General features: G+C 36.7%; 1 protein-coding gene across 1 annotated transcript in view; it reads left to right on the top strand.

Annotated features, from left to right (window-relative positions):
* The first annotated feature begins 1,209 nt into the window (after positions 1-1,209).
* LOC106471621 (obscurin-like) overlaps positions 1,210-21,684 on the top strand; it is a 71,086-nt gene continuing 50,611 nt past the window's right edge. The window contains exons 1-2 of the mRNA XM_022400237.1: positions 1,210-1,316; positions 1,459-1,623. Of these exons, the coding sequence (XP_022255945.1) occupies positions 1,500-1,623 (124 nt within the window). The 5' untranslated portion in view covers positions 1,210-1,316; positions 1,459-1,499. The remainder of the gene's footprint in view (positions 1,317-1,458; positions 1,624-21,684) is intronic.

Below are 21,684 nucleotides of genomic sequence, written 5' to 3'. Positions count from 1 at the left end.
GCAGAGGAACCCATAACTTAGTAGTATCCCGACTTAACAACCCCTCGAGAATTGAGATGGTACTGTGAATGAGTTGGCGGCAGAGGAACCCATAACTTAGTAGTATCCCGACTTAACAACCCCTCGAGAATTGAGATGGTACTGTGAATGAGGTGGCGGCAGAGGAACCCATAACTTAGTAGTATCCCGACTTAACAACCCCTCGAGAATTGAGATGGTACTGTGAATGAGGTGGCGGCAGAGGAACCCATAACTTAGTAGTATCCCGACTTAACAACCCCTCGAGAATTGAGATGGTACTGTGAATGAGTTGGCAAAGTTATGGGTTCCTCTGCCAGTAGTATCCTGACTTAACAACCCCTCGAGATTGAAGAATGATCCTGACTAAGGAAACCAGGGAATCCAGTGAATCAAGATATATGATCCCTTGATCACATAAAGACCATTAAAAGGATCTCTTATGCTCTTGTCCCAAAGACATGAGGGATTCAAGAAATGCCCACATTCTCAGAAGTGTTAGAATCATCTGTGAGAGGTGAGAAAGACCTCCTGTTCAATAACATGGAGCAGAATGGGAGTCAGCTGAGCCTGACTAAGAGACATGATGAAAAAAATATACCCAGACTGATGGCGTATTGAATTGGTGCAAGAATGGATGTCTCACTCTGAGAATGAAGCCTGCCTTGGTTGTTTCTGAAAGTAGAATCAGGGTGTGATGATCTGACAATTGAAGAGATGGTGCCAGCAGTAACCAGTCATCTATGGAATGTTGTGTGTACAGTGCTATGGACTGGAGGTGAAAAGGGCAGGAGATTGGTGTCTAGTCATCAATCTGTCTCATCTATATCATTGCCTTGGTTCTCCAAGATTCACAAGTTACTCATTCCTCAATCTAAGTTGACATTTTTTACTGAGATTGTGGATGACCAAGTTTGTTGTAGTTAGCTCCTACCTGCACATTGTCATAGTGGTGGCATTCCACCACTATCGGTGTTTTTTTATGCACAAGGGTCACATACTGTAGTTCAGGGTTTTTACATGGGTTCCGCCGAATCGTACAAGTTTTTTGCAGATTATTTTTTCTTATACTGTATTTTGAAAATTATCTGACATATACAGTTGCTTTAATAATAGTTAATTAACGTATCTTGCAATTCCTGGACTGATTGTGGCTTAGAATGTCTTGTAACATTTGTGGATTTACTTTGACAATGATTGTGAAATATGACAATTACTTCTTTTAGGCTTGGATGATAAACTTCCACAACGCTCTGTAGGTGAACAGTATCCAGGTTATGATAAATTTCGTAAAACTGGTAAGAACTTTCATTTACTTTTAAAAAGTTGTGGTATTTAGTCTTTATCTGAAATTGTATGTTTTGCACATAAGTTTTTTTTTAATAAAAAATTTGTAAATTGTTTACAATATTATCATTGAAAACATTCTTAATTTATTAGGTGCTCCTGTGCCTCTACCAGATAAACCTCGCATTCTTCGTATGACAGATCACAACCTCACCTTAGCTTGGAAGCCATCACTACCTGCTTCACCTAGAGTGCCTGTGACCTATGGCATTGAAATGAGTAAATATCCAGATGGAGAATGGAAACCTTATAAGTCAGGTAAATATAAGTTTTAAATATAATTTATAATGATGTACAAATCTAAGTCAGATAAAATATTAAAATTTGCAATCAGTTGTGATGATTAAGATGAATGTATTAAAATAATCTTGTATAATAATGAAAATTCTAAAACATACTTATCTCCCTCACACAACAGCTTTTACTTGACTGCCAGGATTTGTACATTTGTCCATCTATGCATTGATCTGATTTTTTCTCGCATGCTCCAGTCTTTTTACCTAACTTAATTGCCCTTGGCGATATTTGTCTCGCGACACTTTCCACCTCCATCAGTGTGCCCTCTATTCTGGTACTGTATATAAGCACCTCATTCAGATAATGTTATCACTTTTTCTCTACAAAGTGTCACTAACGGGTTTCCCAGTGCTATGATTGTTCAGAGATACTTAGAGCATTCTCCATATTACCTACATGATTTTTGTATATAAAAAAAAAATTCCAATTCGCAAGCTGATTTATGGTATGAATTCCTGGAATATTATTTCCAGCATGGTGGCAAATTAGCTCTCTCCTATCCCACCTCTGATATCTAGCATCACTCAACAATCATTGTTAGTGATGTTATTTGTAGTGAGATGGGGATATATTCGGTATCAATGTTCCTCCAGGGGTTCTGAGGCTGCAAATTGAAGGTGATCCTCAACTTTCTGGAGGGAATTTAGATTAGTTTTTTCCTGTGCCTTCCTGTAGTCTGTTGGCTTTTCAGTCCCCCCTGTGGTACAGTGGTGAGTTTATGGACTTGCAATGCTGGAATCCAGGGTTTGATTCCCTGTGGTGGGTACAGCAGATGGCCCAACATTGTTTTGCTCTGACAAAACAAACTTACCTGATTAAATGAAATAAAAAAAAGAAGGCCTCTTTGGGATAAGCTACCTTTGATTTATATTCTTCAATATAATGAGAGTGTGATGTTTTGGATCTTTCCCGGTTGCTTTTGAGCCTGCATCTTACTTTATGGCTGAAAGTTCTAGGAGTGAATATTTAGTTTTCTTTCCATCTATGGACATTCTGGTTAATGCAGGGAGGTTTACTTTACAGTTATGTGAAGGGACAGTTGTGCCTTATCCAACACTGTTGCTGGAACTTCATGACTTAGCCTACCATTGCCAGTTCAAAGCATATACGGACTCTCAAATAATATATCTGCTCCTTGAATTTTGGAGTTCTAAGGTGGAATTAGTAGTTAACCTGAATAGATCAATGTCACTTGGTGGGACAGGGTAAGTCTATGGAATTACAACTCTAAAATCAAACATTTTATTTCCTTATACTACACTTTGTTGAAAGACTCTCAGGATCACCAACTTCATTGATGACGAGCTGAAACCATTGTTAACATACACATTGGTTCAATTTTCAGCTTCTACATTCATCTCTGTTGGCATTGGCATCTCAAATATCATCGGCTTCTACGAGGGATCATAGTTCTACACCTATTTGACATCAGCCCTTCAGTACATTGGTAACCAGAATAGAGTCTGTCATTATCCAAGTGTTCTGCTGCTCGTTTGGATCAATGCAAGCAGCATTGGTGATTATTGTTGCCGTAGGGGTCTGTGGGGGGTTCAGCTCTGAGAATTTATGGATGTGTGGTAACTTTAACTATGGATCGAGGAGCACTACAGGTCGTTGAGTCAGGAATACTCATTCAGTTCACATCTTCACCATTATTATTCACCCAACCTGTAGGGTTTCTGTCTCCCGCAAATCTTTTGGATTTGGAACTTAATTCTAGGTCTATCAAGTTTGGTTGTTCTTGGGGTAGGGAAAAAGACGTGCTAGTTATTTTGGGGTTTTATCCCCATCAGTTGTTGAGCCTAAGAAGTTTATACAAATTCATTAGTACAGATCAACATATGAATCAACTGTTGTTCATTAAAACAAAATATGTTATTTAACCTTAATTATTTATCAGTAAATTAGACATTTAATTTGATGGTCTTTTACATGAGGTACACTTATATGTGTTTTTTTTTAAGACTGTAAATTGATATTAACCAGGCTCATCTCATTTTCTTGAAGCTAGTGTAGTGTTTATTTATTTTATTAATTTAATTTTAACTTAAAGTTTAAGTAACATATGAGCGTTAGCAATCACTCAAGTCGGATATGACTGGTTTCAATAATTCGGATATGACTGGTTTCAATAACTTGGATATGACTGGTTTCAATATTTTTTTTATATTGTAACTTTTCCTCAAGAGAGGGAGAGAGAATAATTTGATTAAAATGAAAGAATATGTAACCCATTGTACACATTCCTATCATACAAATATAAACTAATATAATGAAAAGCTGATAATACATATGCAACAAACTTTCACATTAGCATAAGTCCGTGTATCATCATATGGGATTTCCTTTTTATATAGATGAATGCCTAGTTTCTATTACTATGTTTATTGTACTAATGAATTTGTATAAACACACATTCCTATCATACAAATATAAACTAATATAATGAAAAGCTGATAATACATTCACCATACACAGACTTATGCTAATGTGAATGTTGGTTGCATAGATTTCCTTTTTAAATAGATGAATGCCTAGTTTCTATTACTATGTTTATTGTACTAATGAATTTGTATAAACACACATTCCTATCATACAAATATAAACTAATATAATGAAAAGCTGATAATACACCATATGATGATACACTATATGATGTATAACTATGCAACAAACTTTCACGATTTCCTTTTTATATAGATGAATGTTTTGCACTTTTGTTCATTCTACCTTATTGCAAATTCATTTTCTCTAGCCATCACATTTCTACTTTAGGCTACTTTCAACAGCAAATAAATATATATATATATAAATTGCTGAAGCTAAGACATTCCTTTTTAGACATTTCCTCCAACTGACTTAATTTCACCTGTTCATTGACCTGACATTCATTTGTTATCCCTTTACCTCACTTAGTAGAGCATATGCCTGAATGTTACAGGCCTTCTGCCTATTTCTTCTCCAGTTCAGGTCCCTAGTCATTTTGTTCCTTTGCCTTCTGTTGAGTGTGCGTCACATATGGACGAATTTGGACAGCTCTTCCATGTCCAGACATTTTTTCCTGTTCCTAATCAGGTAGATGATATTCTGTTGTTTTTTTTTACCCATGTATCATTATGTCTCTTTGTTTTACTTCATTTGCTATGTCCTCAGTTCATGACCTCCTCCTTTTTTTATCTCCAATCTATGATGTCTTTTCTTTCTACATGGAGTACTCATCTTTCTTCTACTTTGTCTCTCTTTATAGCTATCTATTTGTTTTTGTCTATCTTTACCCCATTGGATGTACATTAGATTGATACCTATTGCAGCTAAAGCCTTTAATATTGCACTGTGTTCTACAGCGTCAAATCCTTTTTCGTAATAAATGCATAATGAAATTCTATAGGATCAAGATATCCCCATTACTTTGGAGAAAAAAATCATGGATCAGTGTGTACTACCAACCTTAACATATGGTTGCCAAACATGAGCACTAATAAAAGAGATAATGAAAAAGATAGAAACCACACAAAGAACTATGGAAAGAAAAAAATACTTCATATAACACTACAAGACAGATGGAGAAATGACGGAATAAGAAAAACAACAAATATAATAGATGCAGTAAGGTTCATTCTAAGAATGAAATGGAAATGGGATGGGCATGTAGCAAGGTATTCCAATAATAGGTTGACGTTAAAAACAATGGAATGGCAACCTAGGACAGGAAAAAGATCTAAGGCAAAGCAAAAGAGAAGATGGACATAATAGTTGTGGAAGCAGGAATCAGATGGACACAGTATGCTAAGAATAGGAAATACTGGACTGGTCTGACAGAGAGCTACATCCAACAAGGGATGATTGCAGCTAAGATAGATCTTTACCCTACTCCTTCATTCCATCTCTAGACTTTACCTCTTTATTGTGACTCCAATAGTTTGGGTGGAGACACCTATTCTTTGTTTGCCACTTTTCTTCCCCTCTTCTATCTATTTTGACCTGGTTTCTTTGTTTTTGGGATCTCGTCAGTCAGATGTCCACATCCTTTCCTCATATTTTTGGGACTCTCATCTCATCCATTTGCTAACAGACCTGCTCTTTGGAGGTATTATGACTCCGTGGAATCTTGGGGCTTAAGCTGCTCACCAGCAATCTTCCGTTGTTTTCTTGATTTTTGACTCACTGGTTTAAAGATATTTCTGTCTGCTATCCATCCTCATGAGTCATGTCAAACTACCCTTCTCCTGTTCCTCATATTTCTCGTTTCTGTTCATTGTCTCCCCTCCCATATTGCTAGCTGTCATGGCTCTCAGAAGCGACTCTACTAGTAGATTGCTTTTCTCGCCTTGACAGGATCATCCCACAGAGTGGTCCTTACATCCTTTGGTCTTCCATTGGATTTGTTCCCATTTCAAAACTTCTCAGATTGATGCTTTTATGACTCCCATTTTACATGAGGGATTTGTCTGGTCCCTTGCATAATGTATGGGACTGTTTCACTGAGTAGCCATTTTTCTCTCACTCTTTTCTGCCTTCTACTCTCACCCTCTATCAATAGACATGGGCTATCTACCATTACTTGTCCTTCTGCCACTCATCAGTTAATCTGTCCTACTCCTCAAAATCTTACTTCTTTCTGTACTTGGCTATTCATCAAAGGTCTGTCTGTTTTGACCAATGCAGATTACCGTTAAGTGTTTTCGACAGCCTTCTGTACCTTGCCACCCATCTGGTTTCTCTCCACTGCTGGAATCTTTGTAGGGTTCTACAGTCTCCTATATACCCCACTTTAAACCATTAGTCTCTTGTTCCTTGAATCATTTGTCTCTGAAGACATATTTTCTCCTTCTCCTTGTTTGTTGTTCTCATCATTCAGAAATTTACACCTTAGATGCCTCCTGTCATAGGGATAGGCTAACATTGTTCCACTCTTCCAAAGACTTAAACTACCTGGGAGTGTGATTGGATGTTATCTCCCATCTCTCTTCCCTCTATTTCATCCTTGTGCAATCATTCTGATTTTGTTTGTATATAGTGTCCTGTATGGGGTGTTTGTTGTTGTTGTCTTGCTCGGACTGCCCCTTTCATGGAAACTGCAGTGTATTTTTACTGTTGTGACCCTCCTCCTCTTGGGACTTGTCTCCTTACACTTTAACTAGTTGGATTCACCAACTCTTTTGTCTCACATATTCTTCCTTGGGTGAATCTGACTATATGCTTTTTTGTGTCTCCTCCCATCAGGTTTAACTTGTCACAGTCTCACTCAACTCTTTTCATCACAGGCCTGTGAAGAAGATCTTTCAGGTTAGTTTGTGGACTACACCTAACACATTCATCTCCCATTCCTTACATCATTGAGTACTTTCATGTGCCTCTTTTCTTGCCTCCCTCCACTTGCTATTCTCCAATCTACCAAGAGGTTCTAGTGTGATACATTTTGCCTGTTGTATTTTTCAGTCACCTCCATGTATGTACCATGATTTTCGTACAGATTCCAACATATTTCAAGCTACTTCACAAAAACAACAACAAAAAACACAAACTGAAGGAAGAGGCAAGACTCAACAAATCTAATGTTACATTAAGAACTGCACCCTATGTTCCTTATACTTGGTGCCATCGGAACCACCAAGTGACTGGCATTGCCTCACAGGGAATACTTGAAATCCACATCTTGGTGGGGTAGAAGGAAAGCATTAAATCCACCCTCTCCTGTTCGGTGCCCTCCTTTGAGATACGGTTTTCTGAATGACTGTTTTGGCAGTATATCTCTGAAACTGACATGGCTGTTTTTCAACTTTTTTTTTAAAGAAAAACAGCAGAAGGTATAGTCCTGCCCTTACCCCTGAATTTTGCTTCCTGTCTTTATCGTAGTAAGCCATTGCACTGTCTCTTGATGGGGACCCAATTCCAGTTGATGCCTGATGACAGTGGTCAAAGCACACTCTTTGGTGTTCTCCCCAATGCATATTCCTCCCCTCCACCTTTTTTGTAGTGGAGCACTGAGAGAACTTTTACTTCCCTAGTCCCAAGCTACTGAGTTTATTTATGTGGAAAGTTTCTTCTGTGAGTGGTGCCACCCTCCTGGTAAGAGACCAGTTGATCCCACCCCTTTGAGCTGTAAGGCTGGGGTGTTCCCTGGAAGTGTATTACAGGATACCCCATTATATTATCTCCCAAGAGTTCTCGGTGAATATGTCCAGCCAGAAGAGACTTGAATTTACCTTAGGACACAGTTGAAAACCCCTCCTATCTCAGTGTGTCATTACAATATCTATCTCATGTAACAATATCACCGAAATGGAACAGCCTAACACCCTAGCCACATTACACATTCTCATGTTCTGCCCATCTTTGTGACATTTTACCACTGGCACTGGATTTATCCAATATTCTTCACTGTGAATCTTTCTGTGATATAAGTGTAACATGAATGAATAAGTAACAACAATTTGGGTGAAGAGTATTCCCTGTCTATGAAAGAAGTCTCCCACCGGGTGCTGCTCCACTAGGCTACCCCTGGTGTTGTGGAAGTCACACCTCATGGGCTTTTTCTTTTTGTTGCTGTTTCAGAAAGAAGCTCATCTTTGCAATTGATCAGCACTGGCACCTCAACCACCATTTCCTGTGTGGCTTTCTAGCTCTTAGTGGTGCAGAGAGGTAACATTTCTGAAGTTAACATTTTTCTTACGTGAAAATGTATTTCAGATAGATACTTACTTCTCAGCACCACCTTCTCACTTCCAGTGCATTTTCTTTGCCTCATCAAGAATGAGCCTATGATCATATGCTAGTGTTCACAGAGATTATGAAGGTTGTGTCTTCCTTCTATTGGTGGAGGGGTACAGCATTATGACAGTTACATCATAGGCTGGCACAATACATGTATTGGTGAAAGTTTGTTCAAGACTTGTGGCATGTGCAGGAAATTCCATGACAGTTGTATGAAAGGTAATTGTTCTTAGTGGTGCAGAGAGGTAAGATACTATCTGAACTACATTTTCAGATAAGGAAAATATTAACATTAAACTTCTGAACACTAAAACCAAAAATATAAGTGATTTTTAGCTTAAACCTATAAGATACTTTTAAATGTTTTGGTTTGTAGTTGTCATGTGAACTTTGATTTAAGTTCTTTGTGAAAGATTGTAAACAAGTACATGTATTTTTGAAAGGTTTACCAAAAGTAAAGTTTTTGTGCAATAGATTATAATATTTAACTTCCCAAAAGAGCTCACTGGATTATAAGCAACTGACATATCCAACCTACAAATGAGCAGTTTAAAGTTATTTGTTTTATGCTTTGCATGAGCCAGTTAGCCTTTATTGTAAAAATTACTAATATTATTTTACTTAAAATGTTTTTGCAGTTTTTTTGCAAATTTGATACAAGTTTTAAATTACAGAAATTAGATACTTGTATTTACAACTGCACATCTTCTGCTTATTCTGTCATCTTTTATTTTAGAATTAATTTTTGTTTTTATTCTGTTGTTTATTGTGGCAGTTTTCTGTGCACTCTTTTTCTAGCTTAATGATGAGATTGTTATTTTTGTTATTTGTTTGTATCTAGTCTGGTTATATCAATTAAACTGTTTCAAAAATAAAGTGTAAAATTGTTCTTTTTAATTGCCTTGGGAGCAGTGTTGTTGTACCCAGTATGACACTGTTTCATGAATTTTTTTCTTGCTTTACGTACAATACCATATTTGACTGACTAACTTGATTGATCATGATAAAATTTTTTTGTTAACAAGTATTTTGTGGTTGGGCTTTGTTTTGAATTCAGTGAGCTCTTTTGAACTTCCATTTTTCTTTGTGAAGGCAGTTTGAAAACTTCTTTTCTATATCCTTTCGTTCTGGCTAGTTTGCACCTTTTTTTTGACATGCAGTGTCTGACTGTAGTGTAGCAACACTGCTTTGTATATCCTTTCGTTCTGGCTAGTTTGCACCTTTTTTTTGACATGCAGTGTCTGACTGTAGTGTGGCAACACTGCTTTCTCATTTTTTTCATCTTGTCCTTTTTTATTCTTTTACTTCAAGCATTTTGAACCAGAAACCATAGACTTCATATAAAAATAAAATAATTGGGAAACATTATACTTCTCAAGATAAAGACATATTAAGTGACTTCTCTTTCTATAAACTAATTGTGATGAAGGTGTGTACTAAATACAGCTAAGTGTAACCTGTATGGATGATTTTTATGGAGATTTTTGAAGGAACCTGCTTCTGCATGTATAAATAATGACAACAAATTTCCTCAATAAAACAAAGTCTTGTCTTCATTTGTAATAAAGACAGTAGAAGGTCAGAATATTGGGTATAATTAAATATTTCCAAAAAAATACCTGTTCTTAATTGAACATTAAAGTGAAATATTCCAGAAACAGGTTTGTTTTTCCACAAAGATTATGAAGCTAGAATTGTTCCTTAGCTAACTAATGATTAATGGAACACAGAAGTAAAGAATTTTTCAAATACTAATTTGTTTTTTTTAAACATCTTTAGCTATGCATTAACAGCATAAGCAAGTAATTAAGTTAGCTCAATATATTGTAGCTTAAAATTGTTTTTTTTAAGTCAAACACTACATATATACTCTCTGTTTACATTGTATCTATCTATATCTCTCTCTTCATAGTCATATTGACTAAAAGAGCTATATTTGAGGTGAGTATTTTTGTTTTACATTTAATTATGTATTGTACTATCATTAAGAGATAAAACATTTTCACCAGCAATTTGCTTTCTTCAAGCTCACTAACAGTTGTGGTTTAAACATTTGTAAACTTTTGTATTAACAGTGCAGCATATTAGTCAACAATGTTCTCCTCTTCACTGCAGGAATATACATTTTTATATCTAATGATATTCTGTAAAACTTTCAAACATTTTTCTAAAACGTATTCTTTGATAAACTTCTACAAAAAGAGAAAGAAACATCTGTATGTAAATCTTTAAAATTGTTACAAGGCCCTAGCGAAGCCACAGACAAGGGAACGGGCTTGGAGAAATCAGCGGGGAAAGATTGCTGAAAATCAACTCCATTTACAAATATGTATATTTATACATATAAAGATTTATATCAAGGGAACTTATATGTCCTAATTGGGAAGTCTTATGACCATTTCTAAAACTTTGTGACAAATGTCAACAAAATATTTTGCTAATACTGCAAAGCACACTTTCTTATAAAAAAGAGTTGAAAGCACAGTTGATGTTTCTAACTTGTGTGACTTTGCTACTGACTCTTGTATAATAAACATGACAATACTTATTTGATTAACTTGGTACATATGTGTATGACCTATGACACATCTTCAAAATTCATTGCTGTGTTTCTATTTATCAGTATATGCTTAGATGACTCAAAATATTGCATTTTGCATGTATAACTCAATATAAACATGTTTATGCTATACTTGAATGTATATACCTTTATAAATTGCAAGATTTAGAATATTATAATGTATTTGAAAAAATTAAGTAGTACAATAAACATAGTAATAGAAACTGGGTTCTTAATCAACTGTCTTACCTCTCTGCACCACTAAGAGCTATTACCTTGCATGCAAATGTTGTGAAATTTCCTGTGCATGCCACGAGCATCGTCTCTACATGTATTGCATTAACCTATGACATAATCATCATAATGCTGTACCCCTCCACTAACAGGGGGGCAACATATCCCCATTGTGGCTCCTGTGCTTTTTTAGTTTCTAGTCTCCTTAATCAACTGTCGTTCTTTCTTTAGTGCTACATTGCTTTTATCTACTTACCTCTCTGCACCACTAAGAGCTATTACCTTGCATGCAAATGTTGTGAAATTTCCTGTGCATGCCACAAGCATCGTTTCTACATGTATTGCATTAACCTATGACATAATCATCATAATGCTGTACCCCTCCACTAACAGGAGGGCAACATATCCCCATTGTGGCTCCTGTGCTTTTTTACTTTCTAGTCGGGGGGTACTTCTATCATTCCCTCACACCAGTCCCTCCTCCTATTCAATGTGGGATTCTAGCTAATTTTATGAGAGGAGGTAAGGACCGTATTGGAAGTTATAATTTTCCTATACTGAAAATGTTTTTCCAGTAGGTGTTTACCTCCTCTCACATTTCCCACCTTTCCTCCCCACTTTCCTCTGGTGCCTAAGTCGTCCGCCAAACTTCAAAGGTTGGTAGAGAAGTACAGAGGGAGTCACATGCGTCACATGAGCATGCCATGCTCCTATTGGTGGGGAAGTGATGCATGATGATTTGCATGAGAAACACATTGGAATTGTTCAATTCCAATAGGGGAGAACAGAAGGCTTGTGGCATGCGTAAAGAAAAAGTTTGCATATAGAGGGCAGCACTTGATGAAAATAGCTAATTTTGTGAGAAGAGATAAGTACATATCGGAAATACATTTTCTGTATAGGAAAACTATAACTTTTGTAGATATTTGACAAATTACACATGAGATTATTTTAAACCATTGATATATTGCATAAAACAATATTTTATAGATCTCTGGCTAACTATATACTGAATTGTTTTAAACCATTGACAAACTGTATAAAACATTATTTTATACATCTTTGACAAACTATATATGCATAGAATTATTTTAAACCACTTATGAACTGTATAAAACACTATATATATATCTCTGACAAGCTATAAATAGAATTACTTTCAACTGCTGACAAACTGTATAAAACATTATGTAATTGATTTCTGACAAACATTATGTTAAACTACTGTCAAACTGTATAAAACATTATATTGTTGATCTCTGACAAGCTATAAATGGCATTTTTTTAAACTTCTGACAAACTATATACTGTAATTATTTTCTAAGTTAATTGATTATTTTATATTAAAATTGTTTTATAGATCTCTGTCAGTGAACCTTTGAACCTAACCTGTCGAGTAAAAGGTGATCCAGAACCACAGATTGAATGGTACTTTAAAGGAAGTCTCATAGAGTCTGGTTTGAAATATAATATGGAAAAACATGGTGCTCTTTGCCAGCTCACCATCCTGAAGCCCCATATTAATGATTCAGGATTATATGAGTGTCGAGCTAAGAACACAGTAGGAAGTGATTCATGTAATGCTGAAGTAAAGGTTAGGTATGTATGAAAACTAAAACTACGTAATAAAACTTAACAGCACCAGTCTCTACATAAATTATATTAGAAGATTTAATAAAAAGAAAAATACTTTGTTCAAGTGTTTTCTTGTGTGTGGTTTTAGTGAATATGTATTCTTTATGATAATTGTTATTTTAGTGATAAAGTAGAAAAGGGGGAAGCCCCAAAGTTCTTGAAGAAGATTGGAGATTGTGAAGTTTGTGAAGGAGCCACAGCCAAGTTTACAGCTTGTATTGTTGGAACTCCACAGCCAGATGTGAAATGGTAAGTAACTTTGTATATTCTAAATTTTTACAGATCTTTAAGACCTACAGTGAAGTTTTTGAAATACAGTTGACAATTAATGATTTGTTAAACCCTCACTCTAAACGTTGTGAATTGGACTATATCAGAAATAAAAACAGTAAGATTAGGAATTGTCAGTTTAAAGATTATTGATCCGTAAGATTGTATTTTATTTGTATGTCCTTCTTTCTTCAGTTATTGCTGTACTCATTAAAGCTTAATGAAGTGACCATATTAAAAGTAACTTGATTGTTCTCAAATCAAACCTTCTGAGCTAGCCTTCCTAAATGAAAAAAAAGGTATCATGAATTCATAATCTTTTAAGGTTGATAGGGTAAGTATATTGAATTACTTTAAAGCATTTAATTTTTTTAATCAATTCTTTCATATCTGTGTGACACAAAAATTATATCCCATTAAAGTCATAATTACTTTAATGAACAAAATCTGTATGAAACATAATTTTTACATATCTTATGAGTAACTCATTTTTCCAGAGTATTAGGTTTTTAGGAACTTTCTCTAACTTTTGTTTTATGACTTTTAGGATAAAAGATGGTGAACTAATAGAACCTTCAGCACGTTACAAAATGGAGGCTGAGCCAAGTGGAGTCTTACGGCTAATTATTCATAATGTTCATCCTACAGATGTAGGGAACTACAATCTTGTAATCAGCAATTCCTTAGGAAATGAATCCTGCACTGCTCATATGCGATTGGAGAGTAAGACAGCCTCTCGTGTTATTATAACCCACTTATCAGGTTTTTCTCCAGTTCTTGTAATTGTATCAGTTTTATGTCTTCTGATTTCTCTGCTGATTTTAATGAGAGCTCAAAGACCTCCCGTGTTTTTTTGTGATGAAACAGAATTATATGCTGGAGTCAGGCAGTTTGTGTTTCGATGTATGGGGTTATATTGTTCTAATGAATGAAATATTAATGTTGACAGGGTAAGGCATACACAGAACCTGATATATATAGTCCATGCATAACTTTATTACAGTGCTCTACTCTTCCAAGTTTAAAGAGCAAAATTCATAAATTGGTAAACAAGAAGCGTGTCAGTTATATCACAGTTTGATATAATCTCACAGTTTAGTGTTAGTACTTTTTACTATATTTGTAAAACGTGATTATATTTGGTATCTACCTTTTTCAAGCTTTTCCAATAGTACATTGTTGATATAGTTCTACTTTTATTTTGCTCTTTGATTAGATTTTTTCATTTGATAAAATACAACAGTAGCACTGTTTTTAGTTAATTATTTGAACTATTGCTATCAGTTAGCATGATTTTATTTTGACTTCCAGAGCATTTGGAGTAGTACTGTACCCAGTATGACATTGTTTTATTAATTGTATTATAAAAATAGACAACAGTTTTTTGTTGTTGTTTTTTTGATGTTCAGTCGCTTTAGAATATAACAAAAATGATTTACTTTTGCAGAAACTTTAAGTAAGAATAATTTTGTAAATTGGAATATTAAAAATTTGTTTATCTAATGAAAAGTCAAATATCACTAATTTCTCATGTTTTCCTATAACATTTGGTTTAGTGAAAGCTTGGGCTCAAAGTTTTTGTATTAACTCTGATAGTTCTCATTTTTTATTTTACAAAATGATTTGAGAGTTATAAGTGACTTTAAATTTTTCTCATTTATATAATGCTCTTGTTTTTACGTTCTAACTAGTTAATATTTTGTATACACTGTACTAATTCAGTATCTCACCTCATATAAAAACCTATTTTATGTCCAATTGTGGCAGTAAATGGAAACCCTTTATCTAGAGTGTTATATAAAAATTAGTTAATATTTCATGTGTCTTTTCTCCAAGCTTTCACACAGTAAAACATAGATGTAAGCCTATTCTTGTTGTAAGTAATCATCTATATCATTTAGGTCACTGACTAGGAACAATATTAAATGTTGAAATTTGGTTGAATGGATAGCAACTGTCTGTTACAAAAACACAAGTATTGAAGACGAAGTTTCAAAAATCTTCTGCTTCTCATCTTCCAGATCTTCGAAAACAAACTGTAGAATACTTTTCAAACATTGCCCTCTATACTTGTGTTTCTACAACAGGCAAGTTGCCATCCATTCAAACAAATTTCATGATGAATACTTTGTCTTCTGTATTTTAAATAAAGTGATATTCCAAATTCAGAAACTCTAAAAAGCATCCAAAGGATACCCCTAGAAATGAGAGAGAGTCAGATTCTAAGATTAGATGAGGGGGAACCGCACCACTTCTGAACCAGGTATACTCTTCGTCCCTCTGTGAAACGTGTAGAAGATGAGGGCAGAAAAGGAGAGGAGCACAGCTAAGTGGGAGAAAACTGTGTCAGGATCATGTTCCAAACCATATAAAATAAATATAACTTAATCCCACGAATAAAAAAGTTGGTAAAACAATGGATGTGCCCTCAGGTGTAAAATGGCTAGGGCGCAACAGACTATACTCGGTAAGTCAACAACATCCAAAACCAATGCGGTTGGGAACTGACATCCATGTGTGGGTAGGATGAGGATCATACAGTCTTACCCTCAAACCCAAGAGACCAGGGGAATTGAGAATCATGCCATCTCCCAGGTATGACACAAGTATTAGCACTAAGCTATTGATCCGGGGACCTGAAATCTGGTATCGAAAGGATGTCTATCGCATGCCATCAATTCCCCCAACCAGGAACTTACCGCAACCATCCAAAAGGCAATAACATCCCTGTATTAAGATAGGATGAGGAAGAGCCAAAGAACAGAACCATAACAATCCCACGTACCACTTCTGTGACCCACAACACAGATGGAGGAAAAATGATGGAGGATGATAGACAACCCAAAATGTGTGAGGATTTATGTTGATTGGTTCTACTCTAAATCCAAAACTCAGCCGCGACACCAAAATCTGCGTGGGGGGTAGGATGACGGCTCCCAATCAAAGGGATGAACTGCATTTTGACATATCACTCCTTCATAATTGTATATCGCAGAGTAGGACAATACATCATCTACACTTGCAGAACACCACCACCCTACTCTGCACTGAATGGTTATAGCCATCTTTGTGTAGAACCCATTCAGAGGGTGCCTCCACAGCTGACCACCACAGCAGCTTGGAACTAGAAAGCGATAAGGACTACCATACTCCACTAGAAGAAAGTAGGGTGAAAAGGCAATGGAGAGTCTGGAGGAATGTCATCACTCAAAAATAATGCAATGGGTTACCATGAAACCCTATTTTGAAAAGCAGTCCATATTGAGTTATTCACTACAGGCATGGCAAAGATGGGCAGCTATCCTCTTCTGCTTTACCCATACAGTCAATGAGTGGTACGGTCCAGGACGTGCATGTTTATGAACCAAAATATTGCAAGTTTATTCACCTACAAGCGATCTTGTGGAACACCCCATCTCAATGGTGAGCATTACAAAGACATGGAATATAAAGTGCAAGTCAACATGGCTGTACAGTGCCGATTTCAAGTTAAAGAATACCTGGTCAAGCACCACTCACTACAGAGTGGGATCTATATAGTGAAGAATTAAGAAAAGGCCCCCTGGAAAGAAAAGAAAGTTTGAATAGAGACTTACCAGTCAGAATCGCACCAAAGTCTGAAGAACAGCTACAGGTGGAAGACGAAAACCAGATGAAGAATAAACCGCAATATGATGCAGATGATAAGAGATTAATGTATTGGGCATGGTCCACATGCTTGATTGTAGAATTTTCTCCAATGGACAATGAATATGAGAAATGACGGAAAGGGTGAGGTGTCTAATCTGATGAGAAGACACCCGGAACAAATTCCAGGAGAAAGTAGGCAAGGAAGAATAAGCCAGTCAGACCCAATTAGTAAGGGTTGAAGGTGAAAGATCACAACAGGAGGAAGACTGCCAGGGGATAAAGAGTCAGGAACAGGTATCAAGGAAGGAAGATGTACGAGCAATATAACAAGGAAGAACCTGACCAGACATAGAAACCTATCTGGATCTCGTCGAGGGTAAAGATGAGAGATGAAAGGAAGGGAAGTAGATGAAAAGGAGGAGCTACCTTCCCAAGCCACCAAGGTCTTTGGGCGGAAGGAACAATCCGGATAAAGGAGACAATAGGCAGGGTGATAAAATGTATGTGAAATGTCAATGGCATACAAATCCGACCATTGACGTCCACATGATAAGAGGAAAGGTGAAACATGGAACACGAGGAAAGGGGTTCAAATGGTGGTAAAGTGAGGGACTGGGCCAACTGCAAAGCTTCCTAAAAACAAGGGGATCTAAGGACCACTCTATCAGATATATCCAGTCGGGGTAAGAAAGACGATCTGCAACAAGATTGAAAACACTTGGTACATGACATGCAATGTGATGAATGTGTTGCATGTGGGCCTAGTATAAGAGATCCAACATCCTAAAACATAGGTCTCTCAATTGAGTGCCCCCTTGGTGATTGATATGTGCCACCACTGTAGAATTGTAGAAATTAATCATCACCAGACAGTGTCAGGCAAGAAGAAGGAAGTAATTCAATGTCCAATGTACAGCTAGAAGATCGAGAACATTCATCCACAGATTAATGATCCAAAGCCTCCTGGTTGTTGACCCATGCACCCCAGCCCTGCAGGGATGTGTCCATGAAAAGATGTAGATCCAGACACAGGAGAAGGAAGTGGCATGCCCACTGAAATATGTGCCTTGTCCAACCACCAAAGCAGATCATCTTGCAGGGTAAGAGGAAGGGTAATGGGAGTAAAAATAGAATCCTGTGTTCTATTGATCATGAAGAGTCCACTGAAGGAATCTCATATGGGCACGATCGAGAGGGACCAGTGATGTCATTAAAGACCACATCCTCAAAAGCAATAGAACCTCACGAGCAGTAAGTGATGGAACTGAGAGGGATGGCTAACTAACAATTCCATAGAACGAAGTCTTAAAGGAGAAGGCTGGGCTCGACTGATATGAGTGTCGAAAAATCTACCCAAATGGACGAGATATTGAGTACGTCTGGGGAAGAACTCTTCCAGTTTGATTAACCAACTCACTCGAGCAGCCACTAAAAGGAGCTGCCGAGCATGGCTGGCCAACTCTGGTTTGGACTGAGCCAGAAGAAGTCAATTGTCCATGTAATAGTGAAAACTCAACCCCAGAGCATGAAGATGTCAAGCAAATGCTCGGACTACCTGACAGAAAACATAAGGGATTGAAGCAAGCCCAACTGGTAGGGCTAGAAATTAATAAACCATTCTGAGAGGGACAAACTGAAGATAATGACGAGACCGAGGTGATATGGGTATATGGAGATAACCATTGGCAACATCCATAAACCAAGAGAAAACGCCCACCTCAGGGGGAGAAAAAACTCCATGGTAAACCAGGGAAGGTGAATAAAGCAGTTGAGGCAAGATAAATCTATGATCAGCCTCCAGTCCCTGGTTTTCTTGGGAAAAACAAAAAGTCTGGAATAAAACCTGTTGAAGGAGGAAAAACAGGTTTGATAGCCTGCTGAGATAGCAATTCCCGAACCACTTTCGAAAGATGCTGACTGGTCACAGGATCCCGAGAAGGAAACAGGGAAAGGAGATATGGGAGGTGGGTAAAGGAAGGGGATCACAAATCCTTCTGATGAAACCTGAAGAACCCATTGATCCTCGATGAAGGAACACCAATGATAAAGGAAATCGGCAAGCCGAGCTCCTACTGGGTAGTCATCAGTACTGTTGGCGATATGAGATGCATCGTCGAAAAAAACGATAATAAGATGCACCCCGAGAAGAAGGTACAGATAAGGGTTGGGAAGGGAAAGGGTAATAGATAGCATATGGGGCTCTCACTGAGATAAACGTGCAAAAAGATTGGCAAGGGTAGATTGTTGATCAACCAATGCCACCCATGGCTCTAGTGTTTCCGGGATTGTGTCAAAAATGTATTGCCACAGAAATCAGGTCATACATAATTCCCAAAGATAAGTCAGTAGTAAATGGACACGAGCCAAAATCACATCATGACCTACAAGGTCCCAACAACAGAGAAACTATGTATGCAAAGCCAGATCCAAAGAAACAAATGAGCTGGTGTGGAGGAAAGAAGGGAAAGGGTATCCCCAGAAAAACCCCCCTTAGGATTTCTGTGGAGAGCCTCAGAGAGTAAAAGTAGAGAAGAAAGATACCGTAAAAGAGTTTTAAGGATAATACACAGGCAAGAATACTGGGCATGGGTCAGACTGACGGGTTATTCGGGAGCCACTCCCCAGATAGGCAATATGGAACTTAACAATTGTTGGCCCAAAAAGGAACAGTCAGCATGATGGTATGAAAGCGTGAACTGACCCAAAGCCAGCTGGGGGTGAGGCATGCTAATCCCATCGCTTATTTGCTAGTCAAATTGATCAGCATTAACTCGAATATTAGGGGAGGATGGAAAAGAAAAAGGGGTGAGAAAATTGGTTATATAGTGAGGAAGGACATTGCTCATAATTAATAGGAGAAAGGGATAAAACATTACATACCTGCGAAACAAAATCCAAGAAGACCAAGTTAGGTCTAACTGATTCCTCAGGTGGGAGATGGGAAGGTATAGCAAAGTCAGGAATTGGAAATAGCTGATCCAAGTCCTCGTCAGTCTGAACAGGCTCTGCCTGTTTGGGAGGAATGGGGGCAAGGTCTGAGGACAAAAGCAAGCCCTTTTAACTTTCAATCTCCTGGCAGATAAATGCGGATAAGTCTACCGTCAGGTCACCCGCACCTGAGGCCTAAGAAAGAACGCTAGTCGCTGAAGTGACCTCTGAAATGGTAACACGAACTTCAGGATTCATTGTGAAGAACAGTTCACCAAATTCGGGTGGTGAAAAATAATAATGCAACTGCAACTGATAAAAATTGAAAGTGAAGAATCTGTCTGAATGAAAAATAAATAAATCAAAGAAAACCACTTCATGAGGAAACTTAAGCGAAACATGAATATTTAAACAAACAAGCAGCATGTTCGAATACAAGCACTGCCAAACGAGAAGTGATAGTTCGGTAGAGGAGTAGAGAGGGAGTCAAATGCATCACATGAGCATGTCATGCTCCTATCGGTGGAAAAGTGACACATGATGATTTGCATAATAGACACATTGGAATCTTTCAATTCCAATAGAAGGATGCAGGAAGTTTGTGGCATGCGTAAAAAAAAAAGTTCACATATAGAGGGCAGCACTGAACGAGAATAGCTAATTTTGTGAAAGGAGGTAAGTTCCGTATTATATCGGAACTATTTTCTTATTATTATGTATTAAAAAAGTTTGCAAAAACTTCAGTCTCATTTGTTCAACTCCATTTCATAGACTTCATCAAAATAATACTATAAATCAGTTTATATTAAAACACCAAAACAAAATTATCTTTGTGTTAACCATAGATGAATATTATAGAATATATATTTTAATGCATGTGGCAAATTTTTAAAAAATCATACCTTTTCCAATCCAAACAGGAATATGCCTGTGACTTCCTAAGTAGCTTACAAATATGATTGTTAATAAGTTCCCAATTTCAAAGGTGCTTGCAATTCCACCCAGCACACGGCTAGGTATGTCAAATCTCTTCTCTATTGTGGTAATCACACTTAGAAGAATGAAAAAAAATATTTTAAAAATCATAGATCCTTTTGATGTGTTATTTCTCTCTTAAAAAGAACAATTTCATTAATAACAATAAACAGCCATGGAGATATTAAAAAAATTAATAGTTTTGGTTTCCCTATAGGAAGCATTGGAATATAATCCCCGATTCTGTGAAACAATAAACACCATGTAAAGTCCAAATACAGCCTGGAATTACCAAATTGTGCAAGGCTATAATTTAATGAAAAACCAAATTTTCTTCACAACTACTGGTCAAATGACCAAAAGTTGACTTAATCTAGGTAGTAAGATAAAGGTGAGTCAAAAGCTTATTCAGAATTCAGTGAAGATGACTTAGAGAAACTTCTTTTGATATTAGATAGTCAAATAATCCAGTATATAAAAAAAGGAATATAGGAATATCACTAGGGTTTTGGCCAGGACACTCGTACTTTTTAAGCAAAAGTAAAAAGTTTTAAATGTGAATAGATTGTCTAACACTTCCAGCCAGAAAAAGTAACAGAGATGAAAGATAAATATAACAAAACTAGAAACCCTTCTTGTGAGAGTCAAGGATCAACCTTTAGGTAAGATCTGCTTACACGCATCAAAAATAGTAAGATAGAGCTTCTGGCAAATAAGAAATACTAACTGAACAAAAGTAAAAGAATAGTCCCAATAATTGTATCAAAGACAGGTGGGAATAATGCAATTTTCTGTTATACACCCATAAAAAGGGCACTTAAATCACTAGAATGAGGTTTTGAAATGCATAATTAACCATACTACTTAAAAAAGGTAACCTGGAAACATCTGAAAATCAGTTAAGACAGACGTACTTCCAACAAATAAATGAAAAACGTTCTATACTATATATTAGGTCATCAAGAAATTAATGTCGCTTTTTTTATATTAGAAAAACTGAACAACTTATATCAAAACAAAACATTTATTAAATGAAATAGTCTCTATTCTTATCGATGATGCTTTTCCATCTTACA

Source organism: Limulus polyphemus, unplaced genomic scaffold (genome assembly GCF_000517525.1).
Source record: "Limulus polyphemus unplaced genomic scaffold, Limulus_polyphemus-2.1.2 Scaffold4739, whole genome shotgun sequence".
In the NCBI taxonomy this organism is placed as follows: domain Eukaryota; kingdom Metazoa; phylum Arthropoda; class Merostomata; order Xiphosura; family Limulidae; genus Limulus; species Limulus polyphemus.
Note: the sequence above shows the minus strand (reverse complement) of the source record. Positions and strands in the feature narration are given on the sequence as shown.